General features: G+C 35.2%; 1 protein-coding gene and 2 non-coding genes across 3 annotated transcripts in view; all 3 read left to right on the top strand.

Annotated features, from left to right (window-relative positions):
* Positions 1-13,291, top strand: part of LOC140158853 (serine/threonine-protein phosphatase 4 regulatory subunit 4-like) — a 161,403-nt gene that overhangs the window by 64,227 nt on the left and 83,885 nt on the right. The window contains exons 6-7 of the mRNA XM_072182148.1: positions 5,566-5,672; positions 10,862-10,969. Coding sequence (XP_072038249.1) covers positions 5,566-5,672; positions 10,862-10,969 — 215 coding nt within the window. The remainder of the gene's footprint in view (positions 1-5,565; positions 5,673-10,861; positions 10,970-13,291) is intronic.
* Positions 1,551-1,679, top strand: LOC140169801 (U6atac minor spliceosomal RNA). The gene has a single exon (XR_011861407.1). It is a non-coding gene; the product is annotated as a U6atac minor spliceosomal RNA (small nuclear RNA).
* Positions 1,900-2,028, top strand: LOC140169793 (U6atac minor spliceosomal RNA). The gene has a single exon (XR_011861406.1). It is a non-coding gene; the product is annotated as a U6atac minor spliceosomal RNA (small nuclear RNA).

Genomic DNA, 13,291 nt, shown 5'->3' with positions numbered 1-13,291 from the left:
ATTAATTTTATAACCAGGCAGGTTTGGTTTACCCCAGAAGAACTGCTCTGGTGGGGCTTCCTATTTAAGCTTAGCACTCGAGCATCATCGCAAAATGGCTTGTTCACATGGCAGTAGCCCCTGAGGACCACTTGAGAATCACTTGGGGGATATCGCAAAATTATTGGGGATAAATTAATGGGGACAAACTTTTTGAGATTGAATCCTCAAAACATTTCACACACCGGATTTCCATAAGTTTTTGCTCAAGAACCGCATTGCTTAAGGGTAGACTAGGTATTATTGGTCAAAGCAGCTAAAAATTATCTAAATCAATATATTATTGAAAAATAACACTTTGATGTTTTGCAAAAGTTCATTCTACAAATCATATACTTTGAAAACTTGCTTGACTTATTGTTGTTAATGAGTTATGTACGTTTTACAAAAGTGTAGTTGTTTCAGCCCTCTTACAACATAACTCAAGAACCACACACACTTGCTATGAAATGATCAATGCAATTTCTGCCAAAGCTCACTACCATTCAAAAGATGCTGTGAACTACAAATCGCAACATTTTAAAATAGTTGCAAACCTTAAGGGAAAATCCCTCCATATGGACGTGCCTATTGATTACATTTAGTTCTATTTACATGGAATGTCTCAAGTGATTCAAGTTGTATTGATTCTAGCACAATTTATTTAGGACTGGTTTTCTATTGATCACAATAGGCTATCCTTTCTTCCTTCACATTTTCCCTGATCAAATTAAATCGAAGTAATTTGTCTTTTTAACATAATGTATGGATTGATCCATGAAAGCATTTTTTTGTTCTGAACATTGTAAGCCTGTGGGACCTGTCATGTAATGTTACTTGGGTATTTTTACATTCTTTTGTGAAGGCAATTTGATTAATGGAACATGGATTAATTAATTGGAAAACTTTACTATTGAAAAATATTACTGTGTAGACTGTTAATATACATGTAAAGTAGCCCAAAAACCTAAAAAATAGAAATAAATATAAAGATTATACAGCCGTTAGTTGTACATACCGTGTTCTACTAGAATCAGTGCCTCTTCCCTAGAAAAAGTAATAAGTGCTGCATATTATTTGTCAAGTGACAGTTACAACTGTCTTTTGGCCTCCCCTGGCCCTTTTCAATGCACCCAGTATTTTGAATGGAAGTTCCATTGGTACTAATTAAGCAGCCCTGTGACCGACTTTAGTGCCAAGGGTGCTAATTATTAAAGCAAATACAGCATATATATATATTTATAAAAAAAATACAAAATAATATATTATTTGCTTATGGCTTATATAAAACTTCAATAAGTCAATATCTATGGTGAAACTATTTTTGCATCAATGTAAATAAAATAACAATGTATTTCTAATAATTTATCCAAAGTGCTACCTGGGCAAAAAACCCTACATCGTATGCATGTCTGTCTATTATGTCCAAAGTCACAAAGTAGCTCAGTGTGCCTTTAATCAATTTTGACACCATAGAATATATATTCACACAAAGTTGGCATATAAATACAGCTGGTGCACAAGGAAGTAGTGTGTTGTATGAAAGGAGAGAAGGTTAGCACTCCCCTTGATAAGGACGGAAGACACCCTAGTGGTGTTAACAACACATAAATGGTTAAGGCATTGCCACCTACTTTGTGGCATCTCAACCATATTTTTTATTGTTTAAAATTAATCATTTGGTGACTATTTTTGCATAAATGTAAATAAAATAACAATGTATTTCTAATAATTTATCCAAAGTACATTGTATGCATGTCTGTCTATTATGTCCAAAGTCACAAAGTAGCTCAGTGTGCCTTTAATCAATTTTGACACCATAGAATATATATTCACACAAAGTTGGGCATATAAATACAGCTAGTGCTGCATTACAGTAGTGTGTTGTATGAAAGGAGAGAAGGTTAGCACTCCCCTTGATAAGGACGGAAGACACCCTAGTGGTGTTAACAACACATAAATGGTTAAGGCATTGCCACCTACTTTGTGGCATCTCAACCATATTTTTTATCATATAATAATAACAACAACAACAATAATAACAATAATAATAATAATAATAATAATAACAATTATAATAACAATAATAAATAAGTAATAATTTTCAACCTATCAATTGTCATTATAAATAGAATAATAATTATCAGTAATTAATACTCCAAGTTAAACATTTTAGGAGAAATGGGTGAATAATATGTAGAGAAGCAATTACCATGTATACTATTAAATATTGTATAGTAGGACATTTTTGTGAGTGTTTAATTTGGGTGCTTTTCATTGTTAACTTCAGAGCCAACAAAAATATTTTTTGGTTTTATCCATAGGCCTTAATGTGTAACTGTTTGTAATCGTGAATACAAAAGACTGCAAAACTGCTCTGAATAGTTCAAGCTGCGAAAATTTAATACCAGGAAAATATCACACTGTACAGTATATTAATAGTAGGATATTTGTATTGTTATCAATAGTTAATAAGGCCAAGAAAATAGTAAATATATGGTTTCTCTCAAGGCACAAAAAAAGAAAAGAAAAAGAAAAAAGCGGCAAATGGAAATATGGTATTTGTGATTGTTGAACTAAACACAGATGCAAGTCCAACCAACCTATATCATATTCTTGGGCAGCAAATCTATATTTTTTATCAATTTTTATCTATCTATCTATTTATAATTTATTTGTTTGTTTGTGTGTTTGATTGCTTTTATTTGATAATTTATATAAAGGTTCTTGATATTTAAAAAAAAATTAATTATAATATTTTTTATAATTTTACAAATTTGGGGTTAAAAAGATACAAAGGTAACACCACATTTTCTATATTTGTTTTGGTCAAATGTACCATCTTACTGCAAGAACAATAATTAAATTTCACAGATCATGAATGCAAAAAGCATGATAGTCATAATTAAAATACCAGTAAACTGAATAAATACTTGCAAGCCATGTACATTTGCACATTTCGTTATTTACACATACTCAGTTGTTGATACACAATTAGCTAATGTACCAATGTGCATAGATTTTGTTTCAATTAATTTTAAATTGCAATAAATGGTATGTCATGTCTACAAATTTACACAGCAAACACTGTAGATTTACTTAATGGTATAAATGGTGTTCATGGGACATTGAAATTGGCATAATGACACTACACTGTATGACAGTTATTGTATTTGTAGTAGTTTTCCATAGTCTGGAAGAAAAACAGGACTGATTCCAAACGAAAGGCTAAAAAGCATATTATTTTCATGCTGGCCTATGTAATGCCCATCACGACCCAAGTGTGTCTCTGCATGTCAGTTAAAAAAACAAAAACAAAAAACAAACAAGCAAACAAACACAAAGTAGTACTTTAGCAAGAAACTTTCAGAATTGAGCTATGTGCCATATAATAACCTGTGTGCATTTAAGTTTTGGTAGTGTTGCACATTTTACGGTAATTTTTACGAATACAACTGAAGTGCTTGTGGATTTTAAGATTTTATCCTGGCTCAAACACATTTCTTTTTTTTAAACAAATGATAATCATTGTATGTGACATATGCAAATAGATGCTATTTAAAGTGTTCTATTTACTTAAATATCCAGGCCTCAGATATCATGATAAATTGTGTTTGCAAAGTAATATTATTGGGTGTATTATACAATTGATTTCTATGATAAAATTGTGAGTGGTTTTATTGATACTCAAAGGAGGGATATTAACATAACCTCATAGATTTTAACCCCAGGATGGATATGAGACAGAAGATATGTCCACACGGAGGGCTTTGCTTAAGCAACATGATTCTCAAGCAAAAGCTTGAGGAAATCTGCCGTGTGAACTGTCTTCAGGATTCCAGTCCCTAAGTTTGTCCCAAAAATTATCCCCAAGATATCCCAGAGTTTTAGAGTCTTCGAGTGCTACTGCTGTGTGTGAACAAGCCATTTTGCGATTCTCAAGCTGAGCTTAATCTATGACCTAGGTTTAATTAATTTAATATGATTCAAATCGGTGCGCACTATAATGAAAGACAGATAAAAAGACTTTATCGCGCCTGGCACCGTCTGTCTCGAGCACGGTTTGTTTACAAGTGTCGTGATGATGACTTGCTGAACGCGGGTGCCTTATTGTTAATTTTGCACTTTCAAACATACAAACCATCTCAAAAGTTAGGGCTTTATAGTAGGAAACTTTCTTTCCTGAAGGCTCCATGTCAACAATGCCTAGAAAAGTTGCTTTTTGCCTTGTAAAAGTACAAAATTTTTCGCCAATTTCTGCTATTCCTTTTCTCCGATTGGCACCAGATAAATCGGCCTTCCTTTTATCAAGGATCGTAGGGAATTTGATTGACAGTGACGTCAGATGCGATAAAGTCTTTTTTATCTCTGTCTTTCATTATATATAAGTCACAGTATGGTTGTAAATCCAAAGCTGACATCATCATGCATAGCAGAACTCAAGGATTCCAGCCTTCAATGATAATGAGTTGTGTAGACTGGACACGCAGCCAGGAATAGACTTAGATATCACAAGTTCTTCCATACGCCGAACCTTGAGAATTCTATGAACATCTGAACACACCTAGAAATAATTTGGGAGCTTTAGTATGCTTTTGGCATTATATCTTCTTTCAGTAAGAAATGACAAAAAAAAAGAAGAAATTTACAAAAAATAAATTTACAGAAAGAAAGGAATGAATAATTATTTGAGAATGTGGTTGGAATGGTTTTAAGTGATTTAATGAATCAAATGTTAAAGAAGAATTATCTAATGTTTATTTACAAATCGGCATTTGTATAAACCTTTGGTTAGTTTGACATGTTGTGCAATATAAAAATGATTGAAGGCATCGTATATATATAAACACTAGCTGGCAAAGTGTGGAGTCACCATGCTCTAATTTAGCAGTCTGCAGCCAGAATACATTCATTTCATTTTATTTCATTCGACTTCGAAGTAGGCGACTGGAACATTTCTCCAAACACAACGATCCATAGCTAGTGATTCAATATCGTCTGATTATAAATCATTGTTAATTTGGTTAAACCCCAACAGCTTCTTACGTAAGTCAGATGATTTGCCCTTTGTCTCCCTGATCTCCTTTTGGCATGTGATGGAACATATTGAGTATATCTTCTAAGTTCTACAGGGCTCCTCCACTGGCATCCTCAGGAGGTGTCCAACAAAGCGAAGTTGGACGCTGCCTTACTACTAGGCTAGGTTGATGAGAAGCTGGGTGCTAGTCATCGCATACATTGTAGATCTGGGCGTTGGTCACATAGTCCAAAAAATATATCGCCTAATCAACATTCCAATCGTATAGCAAATCATATATTCAAGTGAATGCATTGTAATTCAATTGTTTTAAGCTGTGGTGTGAAGTTTTAATAAGCCATATACTTATGTCATAAAATTGAATATGGATGCGTCAAGAGAGTAGGAATATTGATGTCTTAAAATATATTCTTCTCTTTCAACAGGATCCCATCCCTTGCTCACTAAGATGATAGTGTAATTTCATATATTCTAATAAGTTTTGTTTTCTATGTTTTCTTTTCTTCCAGATTTTAACTACTGCAATTGCCAAAGGCCAACTCTCACAGAATCTCCATTCCAGATTAGCAAGCTGCCAAATACTGGGCAAGATTGCAACACGGTTTGATTCATTTATGTACGTTTTCAACATCAAAATTGTGTAAATTATTGTATTTTTGATGAATGTTATATTTTTGATGAACGTGTAATAGCAACACCACTAATACCAGTGACAGAAGTTATCTTTTGCCACTCACAAGCCGGTTAATTTTCAAATTTGTTTGCCTGATTGGCGAGAGTGACCCAAAATACAGCATAAATCATGTATCCATGACCAAAAGCACAGTTGTTTGTCGTATTTTCTGAGAAATTCTAGCAAATGCTCATACTGAAATGTAAGGCAGATAATTATCTTTCAAGCCTATGGCATTTGTACTGGTTAGTTGAAAAAAAAAACACGTTAAGGCAATGCATTGAGTGATGGAGCACAAGTGATAATTCTGAGGGCGATATACATACAAATTGGGCAATTCCAGTTGGCATCCATACACCCCATATGCAAGACATTGCCTTAATATTCCACACAGGGTGTGTGAATTTCAAATGGGATTACATTTGAAATATACTCCCCCTTTTTGGAAGATTAAGTTCATGTCTTCCATCGGGGTGTATGGATTTCAACTTGAATAGTCCATTGTATCCCCAGAATGAGGTGGTGGCAAACTGTCAGCATCGTCCCCATTATCTCTGAACTGAAATTCTGTGAGTAATTTGTTATCCTAAATTCCCATTCCCAACTCAATATTAACCCATCTCTGGTTTCCTGGACATGTGGCTTTATTCAGAAAATATGCCCACTTCAGTCTCAATCCCCCAAACACACAAGCCCACAACTAAACCACCTCCTAATCATGACTTGTGTTGTGAACACTGAAAAAGCTCGAGGTACATGTAGCATTAACAATTGAACATGAAACCAGGACTGCCGTAACTTCAAAGCGCTCCCATTTCAAAGAAAACAAGAAGTGAGGAATTAGTGCCTGACCTCTGATGAGCCGAAACACTTCAGTTTTCATCGGAAAGGGTGCTAAGATGACAAGCAATATGAATGACTTAACAGCTTTTCAACAACATGACAACACCTTAGATCTCAGTGGAGTTAAAAATGTGTGAAATTTTTATCAGGCCATGTCAATGACCCTTGGGGTTGTTTATTTATTTGAGGCGTAACATTTAAAGCAAGTGACTGTGTGGGGTGATCAATATTGTAGTTACAGAGATCCACAAAATATTCCGTAGTTATCAGAGCAGAATTTCTGCTGTTTTGTTATTGACACTTGTGATAGGATAATTTGATAATTACTTTTAAGATCAGGATGAAGATGCACGAGGACAGAAAGTGAGAGAGATAAAATGACAGGTTGTAAAGTAGGAGGGAATGAGATGTTCCAGTTGAAGTCCTTACACCCCCTGTGGAAGACACGACCTTAATCGCCCACACAGGGAGTGTGAATTTCAAATGGGGTTACTTAAATGGGTGACTTCATTTGAAATCTATACCCCCTGTGTGGGAGATTAAGGTCATGTCTTCCATACGGGGGTGTATGTATTTTAACTTGAATAACCCATTGACATGGATGACGAAGATGTGTACGTGTAGAACGTGAAAATGAAGCTGTCTTTTTCGTGGTAAAAACCAGGGGGCAGTCACTTTGGAAGTGACTAGGATGTGCAGACACCAAATATCTTTCAGGGAGAGCTTTGACACCAAAAAAGGGGGTCATTCGATGAGAAGGCCCAAGAGACTGGAAAAATTTTACCAAATAAGGTGATCTTTCCAAAATATTGGGTAAAAATACAAAAATTGACAAATTTTTGAATTTTTTTTTCAAACAGTCAACAAAATTAGAAAACTGAAGTTTTAAGAAAAATAATGAAATTGTGTGAATTTTAGAGAAAAAACAGGGTCATCCTTTTGTTTTGGTGATAGTAAAAAAAAACCAAGGTCATTGTATGAGAAGGAATTCAGTCAAACAAAAAAGAGGGTCATTGGGTGAAATGGAGTTGAAACATGGGGGTCAATGCACATCCTCGTCACCCATTTTTGGTGAGATCCACCTGCATGATAAACTGCTATTGGAAAGCTAAACTTATATCCGAGTCACATAAACACTATAGCTTAGCTATTACAAGTTAAAACAAGTTAAAAATGAAGAAGCCACTATACGTATGCATCTTATGGCAAAATCTCGCTAATGATGATGAGCGGGATAATGAAGGTGATAATAATGATGATGACGATCATAATGAGTATGACAATCATGAAGCAAACAGGCAAGTTATGTAATTGCTTTAAAACTTTATACATTTACATCAGCAGTAAGCGCTGATAAGTTTAAATTTGATCTTCTAAAACAGGCCTTCTTAACTAGTGGCGCACACAGTAATTTTAATTATTTTTTCATATAAATCTTGAACAAAAAAGGGTGAAAAATGCCCAATCTGAGCCTTTAAAAAACCTTCAAGGTAGCTTCAGGGAGCACTGCCCCCTGGACCCCACCAGTGGCCTTATGGCAGGCCCCTTGACCCCACCGGCTATGAGCTTGGTCACACACACAGAATTAGAGAAGGAGAACCGGGACTCCCTATACCGCCACGTACAATCGCGCCGTCAGCTATGGGGAGAAAATTAAGGGTATTCGGGTCCTTGCCGGCGGTGCGCGGCGACGAACGAAAACAATTCTGCGTCTCATCTGAAGCGTCTTGGTACTCGCGTGCAGGTCGCATCAAGTGCGTCTCTCAAATGCGCCCATCATCCATGTCGCGCTTGCATGACAACGAATACCTCGAGCGCATTCCGAGGGAAACCGAATACCCCCAATTTTTGCTCCATGCCTGTATCAAGATGGCGGTCGAGTCCTGGTTCTCTGGTTTTAATTCTGTGGTCACACACGCTCTCCATCGCTAAGTCCGGGCTCCCTTAAAATGCAGGGATGAGATTTCTCCTCGGATAGGAGGAATTCCTCCTATTTCAAATTTTTTTCTTCTGTACAAAGTATAGGAGATCATTTATTTTCCTCCCTTTTGGCAGAACTCCTGCCTCATGCCTGAACATGTTGGTACTTCACATGATCACTAACATTTTCCAGTTTGGCACTTCAAATAAACTAGTTGAGAAGGCCTGATCTAAAATATGTTTGTAGATGGTAAAATTGAACATGTATATTTTATATTTATATAGCGATGATGAAGATTTTGAGAGGTACAGTTATACTTACTTTGCAATGAAAAAGGATTCAATGCGATGTTCAATTCAGTCATATTTGTTTTTTGCACTTGTATCTTCACAAGACACTAGATTTGTTTATATCTTTGATAGATTAATTACATTTTGTAAGTGGTCTACAATGAATTAAAACACCTGTGCAATGACCTAGCATTGAACATTAAGTTGAATCCTAAAGAAGATAAGATTGGTAACTAATTGTAGAGATTTACTTTGTGTTCAATAATCCTACATGTATGTGTTCCCCATTCCCTATGTACAAGTAATACATCTCAGTAGTAGTGGGTTTTAATAGTTATATTGTTCAGCCAGATTTAGTGTAAGATTTAGTGGGGAGATCCACAGAGATAAAACCCATCCTAAACGAAAAAGCAAAATTCCTTTTCATACATTTGCATACTGCTAAGTGTCCAGGGCATATTGTTTTGAGTCAGATCAGGTGCCACACCCTTGATGTTGCAAGCATACTACACAAGGAAAGGAATCTTGCTTTTAAGTTGAAGTCCCCGAACCCTAATAACTTTTGTAGAGAGTTGGAAGGGGGAAACTGTGAATAGCCCGGAGGGGGTACTCACATGTAAATGGGGTATGGATATGTGCGGCGGTCAAGGTCCCTTTTTCAGGCTCCCCGGCAGTTCCTTAAGACCCACATTTGGATCATGCTCCAGTTCTTTGAGCCTCAAACTCTGGCAATTGTACCTCTTTAGCCAAAATTTGGAAAATTTAGGAATTTTTTTAGCTCCAAAGCCTATAATTTGGCCCAATTTTAGTTCACAAGCCCCACCAAAAATGTTGAAATTTCAGTTCATCAAGCCCCTATTTTCCCCAAAATCAGTTCGTAGTTCCCAAAGTTACCCCTACCAAAATTTCAGTTGAGTGCCCCCGGTGAATAGATTTTGGTGTTGGGGACAAAATAAGTCTGTGCGAAAGAAATGCCCATGTTTTGGTGATGGTTGCAAAAATTTACTAAAAATGCTCTAGCGTAGTATACTTGAAACCAAGTCTGGTAGAAGTAGGCTATATATGTAAAGCCCGGCAAAAAACAAGATCTCACTTTTCACGCCCCGATTCTCGCTATTAACCAACTGTCTTGCCTTTTAAGAAAGTTCCGAAGTAGTGAACTTGCTATAAAAATGTTGCTTTATGCCTTAAAATCTCATAAAAGTTTGCCAAATTCCATGAAATGAATTCTGCTTTGGAAAAGGCAGAATTCAACAGTCATTACAACCACATGACTAGTGTGAAAGCTGTGCGTTACTTAATAAAAAAAAATGACATTTCATTGCAAATGAGTTCGAGTTTAGGCCAAATATCATTATATTTATTGAATTATTGTAATATTTTGACAATAAAACATAATTTGAGGGCAAATTTTGGTTGTTTTTTCTTTGACATGCCAGCAATTTTGTTGACAATCTAAAAATAGAATTTTGGTTCTGAAATATAGAGGGCAGGATTTTTAGGTTTTTTTTGGTTTTATTTCATATTTTCGTATTTTCAGGCGTTTTAAAAAATCATGCTCTACTCGCTTTTTTTTAATCATGTTTTTCAAAAAATGTGTTTTTGCCTAGGCCTAGATATATGCCTTTAAAATATGCCATAGATCTGATTAGGCTGTCTGTTGTTTTTAAAACTACATTTTAGTCTTTAAATTATTTAAGGTCCCTGAGTCAAATACTGTCCACGGATTGACTTTCTGCTGTAGTTTGATCGCAGACCCTTAGAGTTTGACTTATCATTCCTGTAGAACATAAATGGTTTCTTTCCAATGTAGAGGAGGAGTCCAAATAAAGGTTGGTCTGTAAAAATGAAAACATACATAAAAACTCACACATGGAATTTATTTTATTTTAGTTTATTCTCCATTTTAATTCAACTGGAATTGTCCATTGTAGTGTAAGATATTTTTCTTTGTATTTATGCATCTTTAATGGAATTGTGAGCTCTATAAATTGTCATTATTACATTATTAAATTTTTGAGCTTTACAAATTGTCATTATTATTATAACATTATTAAATTTTCTTTCTCTACCGACAGGATCAAGCGTGATATTCTACCATTAGTAACAGCTCTTTGTCAGAACGTTGACTACGAAGTCAGAGCGTGTATGTGCCGTCAACTGGACGCTGTAGCAAGGGGACTTGGGTAAGTTTTTAGGTTGCTATGGTAACCATTTTACTGTGGTTACTACGGAGAAAATGTTGTTTCTTCCGTAGATTGTGATCAGGTAGAGATCAGGACACAAATTGACACAAACTTTTGCCAAAATATTTCGTGAATTTTGACAATTTTTGGTTATAGCGAGGCAAAATTGGGCTATTTTACAAACAAACTTGAGCATATTTTGAAACAAACTGCCCATCCATGTACCAAAATTGGCATAGAAAAGGGTCATACTAAATGGCTGAAAATGCGGCCTATGTTTGTGACACATCCCCATATGGTCATTTGTACTGAGTACCCCTTCTCTCAGAAGGATTAATCTACTTGATTAATGATTTTGGTTCTGTGAAATGAATTTTACCGAATGTTTCATTGTATTTTTGTAATCGCAGTATATTGCCGAATCGCATTCAACTCTGAACCTATTGCATTGTATTATTTTGTCAATAGAGGGGGACATTACCATTTTTAAATAATAAAGAGCTGTTTTTGTGTTGGTCACTACTCACACTCAGTGACTCACATAAAAAAAAAAAGGAAGGTTTTATTGCAAACTCTAATGGTGACCCGCAGGTCAAATTGCTAGAAAACTTCCCATGTTAGATAGGGATGCTTATCAAAAGTCATAACAATACATTTGCAACCCTGGTAACTTCATACAAGGTTCTGATAGGGCTGTAAAAATAGATTTGTATTGCCCTTTTCGACTCACCCGAAAATCGGAAAAATAGGGTGTGTTTTTTTGTCTTTTTTCATATATATTTGAATTTTCATATATTTGTTATCAAAGTCACAAAATATTTTGCTGTTAGTAATTTGTACTGAACAACTCTGATATATTAAAAAAACAAGAGTGACACAATGTGATAAATCATTGTTTACCATTGTATTTTGTGGTGACCATGGATTTTGTAATATTGTATGTGGCAAAAATAATTAATGTAAAAAATACAGATCAACTAACCCAGACTTTGGCGCTTTAAGGGCAATGCAAACTTATTTTAGGTTTAGTGTTTTGACTATGAGCTAGCGTACACTGTGAAAAAGTCAACTATTCAATTTTGACCAAGCCACTATCAAATACTGCCTAATTCAGTTCCATGAGTAGTCACAGGTACAGTCACTATATCTTAAAGAATCACCATGAAACGTTGATTAGGTGAAGTGTGTACTTGTCCCATTCAAATCACACAAACAGTTAAATTAATGTGAGTTTTTGATAAGTGTTGGCTAGTTGCCTGAATAAACATGAAAAGTCGTAAACAAAATGTCTGTGAAGACTTGCAGATTGTATAATCAATTTATTGTGATCCTTTCACAATCAAAATGGAATTCTGACTTTTTCATAGTGTCACATGGACAATGGTCTATTCCAGTTGAAATCCATACACCTCCTATAGAAGACATGGCCTTACTCTTCCACACAGGGTGTGTGAATTTCAAATGGGATTACCTGAATGGGTAACTCCATTTGAGATCTACACACCCTATGTGGGAGATTAAGATCATATCTTCTATAGGAGGTGTATGGATTTCAACTGGAATAGCCCATGATACAGCAAACTGTTAAATCTCACATATATACCTTATGGAAAAGCAGTTATTATTATTATTTATTATGCACAGAATTATTGGATGGGAAAAAATGCATGAAATTCTTACCTGCTGCTGCATTGACTCTCAATATTATTTGCAATTGATTATATGCCTTTTATGCTCATTACAAATACTTGCCTATTAACATTTCATAGTATATTAGTATTAAAGAGGAAGTCCTGCCAGAGCAGTAGCTGTTCTTCTAGGGTGAACCAAACCTGCCTGGTTATCAAATTAATCGGTGACAATTGACAAGTGACTTAGCTAATGCCAATGTTTATACTACACCAGGGTCATTTGTTTGGCACCATTTTCTTAACATGACAGTTTGGTTCCTTCCAGAAGAACTGCTCTGGTTTTTCTCTTATTTTATCGAGTGCAATATGCCATCAGCACAAAACTACAGACACTTGATTGAAAGGGCAAACCAAAACATCAAATTTAAGAATCATTGTTTTTGTCGGTAAAATGGATGTTATGATTCAGTCAAAAGAAGTTTTGAACTTTCTAAATAATTCAATGATGCTTGTGACATTGGCAATAATGAAAATATAAAAATTGATAAAAAGGGATTTAAACAATTCATTTATCTTGATTGTGTCATGTTTGTGCTGATCAGTCTCAAATCAAAGACTTGTATTGAGTGTGGGGCTATTCCAGTTTAAATTCATACACCCCATATGGAAGGCATGACATTAATCTCCTACA

This window comes from Amphiura filiformis, chromosome 1 (genome assembly GCF_039555335.1).
Source record: "Amphiura filiformis chromosome 1, Afil_fr2py, whole genome shotgun sequence".
Classification (NCBI taxonomy): Eukaryota; Metazoa; Echinodermata; class Ophiuroidea; order Amphilepidida; family Amphiuridae; genus Amphiura; species Amphiura filiformis.
This window is presented reverse-complemented; position numbering and strand designations above follow the sequence as displayed.